This window comes from Cherax quadricarinatus, chromosome 23 (genome assembly GCF_038502225.1).
Source record: "Cherax quadricarinatus isolate ZL_2023a chromosome 23, ASM3850222v1, whole genome shotgun sequence".
NCBI lineage: Eukaryota > Metazoa > Arthropoda > Malacostraca > Decapoda > Parastacidae > Cherax > Cherax quadricarinatus.
The window spans coordinates 26,009,994-26,013,998 of record NC_091314.1 but is presented as its reverse complement, the minus strand read 5'-3'; the positions used below and the strand labels follow the sequence as shown (position 1 = coordinate 26,013,998).

Sequence of the window (4,005 nt, the reverse complement as noted above, 5' to 3'; positions counted from 1 at the left end):
TGTTGCAAATCCCTATCATTATTGATAACCCAGAGTGAGCGTGTTGCAAACCCCTATCATTGTTGATAACCCAGAGTGAGCGTGTTGCAAGCCCCTATCATTGTTGATAACCCAGAGTGAGCGTGTTGCAAACCCCTATCATTGTTTATAACCCAGAGTGAGCGTGTTGCAAATCCCTATCATTGTTGATAACCCAGAGTGAGCGTGTTGCAAATCCCTATCATTGTTGATAACCCAGAGTGAGCGTGTTGCAAACCCCTATCACTGTTGATAACCCAGAGTGAGCGTGTTGCAAATCCCTATCATTATTGATAACCCAGAGTGAGCGTGTTGCAAATCCATATCATTGTTGATAACCCAGAGTGAGCGTGTTGCAAACCCCTATCATTGTTGATAACCCAGAGTGAGCGTGTTGCAAACCCCTATCATTGTTGATAACCCAGAGTGAGCGTGTTGCAAACCCCTATCATTGTTGATAACCCAGAGTGAGCGTGTTTCAAACCCCTATCATTGTTGATAACCCAGAGTGAGCGTGTTGCAAACCCCTATCATTGTTGATAACCCAGAGTGAGCGTGTTGCAAGCCCCTATCATTGTTGATAACCCAGAGTGAGCGTGTTGCAAACCCAAGCATTATTTAAAACCCAGAGTGAGCGTGTTGCAAACCCCTATCACTGTTGATAACCCAGAGTGAGCGTGTTGCAAACCCCTATCACTGTTGATAACCCAGAGTGAGCGTGTTGCAAACCCCTATCATTGTTGATAACCCAGAGTGAGCGTGTTGCAAACCCCTATCATTGTTGATAACCCAGAGTGAGCGTGTTGCAAGCCCCTATCATTGTTGATAACCCAGAGTGAGCGTGTTGCAAATCCCTATCATTGTTGATAACCCAGAGTGAGCGTGTTGCAAATCCCTATCATTGTTGATAACCCAGAGTGAGCGTGTTGCAAACCCCTATCACTGTTGATAACCCAGAGTGATCGTGTTGCAAATCCCTATCACTGTTGATAACCCAGAGTGAGCGTGTTGCAAATCCCTATCACTGTTGATAACCCAGAGTGATCGTGTTGCAAATCCCTATCACTGTTGATAACCCAGAGTGAGCGTGTTGCAAATCCCTATCATTATTGATAACCCAGAGTGAGCGTGTTGCAAATCCCTATCACTGTTGATAACCCAGAGTGATCGTGTTGCAAATCCCTATCACTGTTGATAACCCAGAGTGATCGTGTTGCAAATCCCTATCACTGTTGATAACCCAGAGTGAGCGTGTTGCAAATCCCTATCATTATTGATAACCCAGAGTGAGCGTGTTGCAAATCCCTATCATTATTGATAACCCAGAGTGAGCGTGTTGCAAATCCCTATCATTATTGATAACCCAGAGTGAGCGTGTTGCAAATCCCTATCACTGTTGATAACCCAGAGTGATCGTGTTGCAAATCCCTATCACTGTTGATAACCCAGAGTGAGCGTGTTGCAAATCCCTATCATTATTGATAACCCAGAGTGAGCGTGTTGCAAATCCCTATCACTGTTGATAACCCAGAGTGATCGTGTTGCAAATCCCTATCACTGTTGATAACCCAGAGTGATCGTGTTGCAAATCCCTATCACTGTTGATAACCCAGAGTGAGCGTGTTGCAAATCCCTATCATTATTGATAACCCAGAGTGAGCGTGTTGCAAGCCCCTATCATTGTTGATAACCCAGAGTGAGCGTGTTGCAACCCCCTATCATTGTTGATAACCCAGAGTGAGCGTGTTGCAAACCCCTATCATTGTTGATAACCCAGAGTGAGCGTGTTGCAAACCCCTATCATTGTTGATAACCCAGAGTGAGCGTGTTGCAAGCCCCTATCATTGTTGATAACCCAGAGGCAACTGAGCAGCAACAACTCTGTGCTCTTCACTTTAGTCGTCACAGAACTTGCCAGGTTGAGTATTTAGAATGAAACAATCATAACAGTAGTAATTTTTGGAGTAAAAAAATAATAAAAACACTAATTGCCAACATGTCGTATTGATGACAACAAAAACATAAAAATTACATTTTAAAAAAAAAACATACTTAGAAATATGATAGAAACAAGCTGATTGCATCAACATGTTGCCAGAATTTTGAACTATTTTTTGGTTAGAAAATCTAAAATTCCCAGAAATTTTCAACTTCAGTTTCATGATCTCTAAATAACTGTGTTTAACGTGTATAAACTACCCAACAGAAAGTCTCTTAGGTAGAACATTTCCTGCAGACTTAGAATTAACTGATAATTTGTGAACAATTATTTAATTAGGTTCGTTAACTAGAATAATTTCGTTTGCAATCTTTGATTTGAAAATTTATATAACATATTTTAGGTTATTATTTATGGTCATACTTGTTAATGGCTGTGAGAAAGTCATTATGAATGTTAATTAACAGAGTCGCATCAACAGGCTTGTTTTACATAAACTGGGGTTTAACAAAATTAACCTATGAATGTTCTTTTAAAACTATATTTCTGAAGCAAGTGGCAGAAGGGAAATATGTTTTGTAAACTTCTGGAAGAGAGATCTCAATTCTTAGGACTTTATTTGCATGGAGTTGCAGTATTGGTTTAAATCAAACACGCGGTATATTACGGAGACTCTTATTTCGTGTCTTGTGTCTGTGTGCTTTACTTGCAGCTCTTCACCTCTTATATATATATATATATATATATATATATATATATATATATATATATATATATAAACCAAAGCACAATTTCCAGAGGATACATTAGGCGGTTTACGGCCCATCTTTGCCCATTATTAATCGCCAGGAGGGTCGCATCCGAAATGTTCTTTTTCAGTTTGTGGGTTAATTGCTAATTCTTCAGTGTTATAAATTCTCTTCCTGTGTTTGTGACTTGCGAATTGTTCCAGGTACAGTATTGTGATTTGTATTCCTACATTTGTGGGTTGTGAATTGTCCCACGTAGGTTACTGTGAATGTTATAACAGTAATAATGTCTGGTTACAGGAGAGGGCGCGGTGGGTGTGAGGAACTGCTTGCTGGCGCGCCAGTTGTGTGCTGACGACCCTTCCTGCAGATCTGTCTTGGAGATTATTCCAAGAGTCTGTGGTCCTGAAAGTGGTAAGTGTTTTTCCTCTTGTTTGTAGAAAAGTGGTAAGTGTTTTCCACTCTGTAGAAAATAATAGGTGTTTTGTCTCTTGTTTCTAGGACATGTTAGGAAAGTGGCAAGTGTTATCAGTGGGTGTCACTTTATTGTTGCAACTAATCTGTCTCCAGTATATAAGAGTTCATCTGTCTTCTGTGTAATAGTCCTACAAGGGTGAGGGACTGATTACCTCATCATCTACTGTCATCGTATATCATCTTTCTACTGAAGTGAAAGAGCAAATGGGTGGCGAAACGTTACCACATCCAACATAGACTCACCTTACTCATGGGCACCACAACCAACATAGACTCACCTTACTCATGGGCACCACAACCAACATAGACTCACCTTACTCATGGGCACCACAACCAACATAGACTCACCTTACTCATGGGCACCACAACCAACATAGACTCACCTTACTCATGGGCACCACAACCAACATAGACTCACCTTACTCATGGGCACCATAACCAACATAGACTCACCTTACTCATGGGCACCATAACCAACATAGACTCACCTTACTCATGGGCACCACAACCAACATAGACTCACCTTACTCATGGGCACCACAACCAACATAGACTCACCTTACTCATGGGCACCACAACCAACATAGACTCACCTTACTCATGGGCACCATAACCAACATAGACTCACCTTACTCATAGGCACCACAGGCAACATAGTTTGGATCATCTCACAATGTCGTAAAAACATGATTACAAACAAATCACGGAACGGATTGGGTTCAAACCATGACAGGTGAGTGCTGTCACTCACAGGCCAGTGCACTAATCACTGGACCACCTGCCTCTTACATGATTCATCAACTAGGTATATTTCTTTTTCTA

General features: G+C 41.3%; 1 protein-coding gene across 1 annotated transcript in view; it reads left to right on the top strand.

Annotated features, from left to right (window-relative positions):
* Positions 1-3,006: 3,006 nt before the first annotated feature.
* The window catches only part of LOC128685564 (uncharacterized), a gene marked incomplete at its 5' end in the record, with an annotated part of 404,172 nt that continues 403,173 nt past the window's right edge, over positions 3,007-4,005 (top strand). Inside the window, 1 exon segment of the mRNA XM_070088019.1 lies at positions 3,007-3,120. Within this exon segment, the coding sequence (XP_069944120.1) occupies positions 3,007-3,120 (114 nt within the window).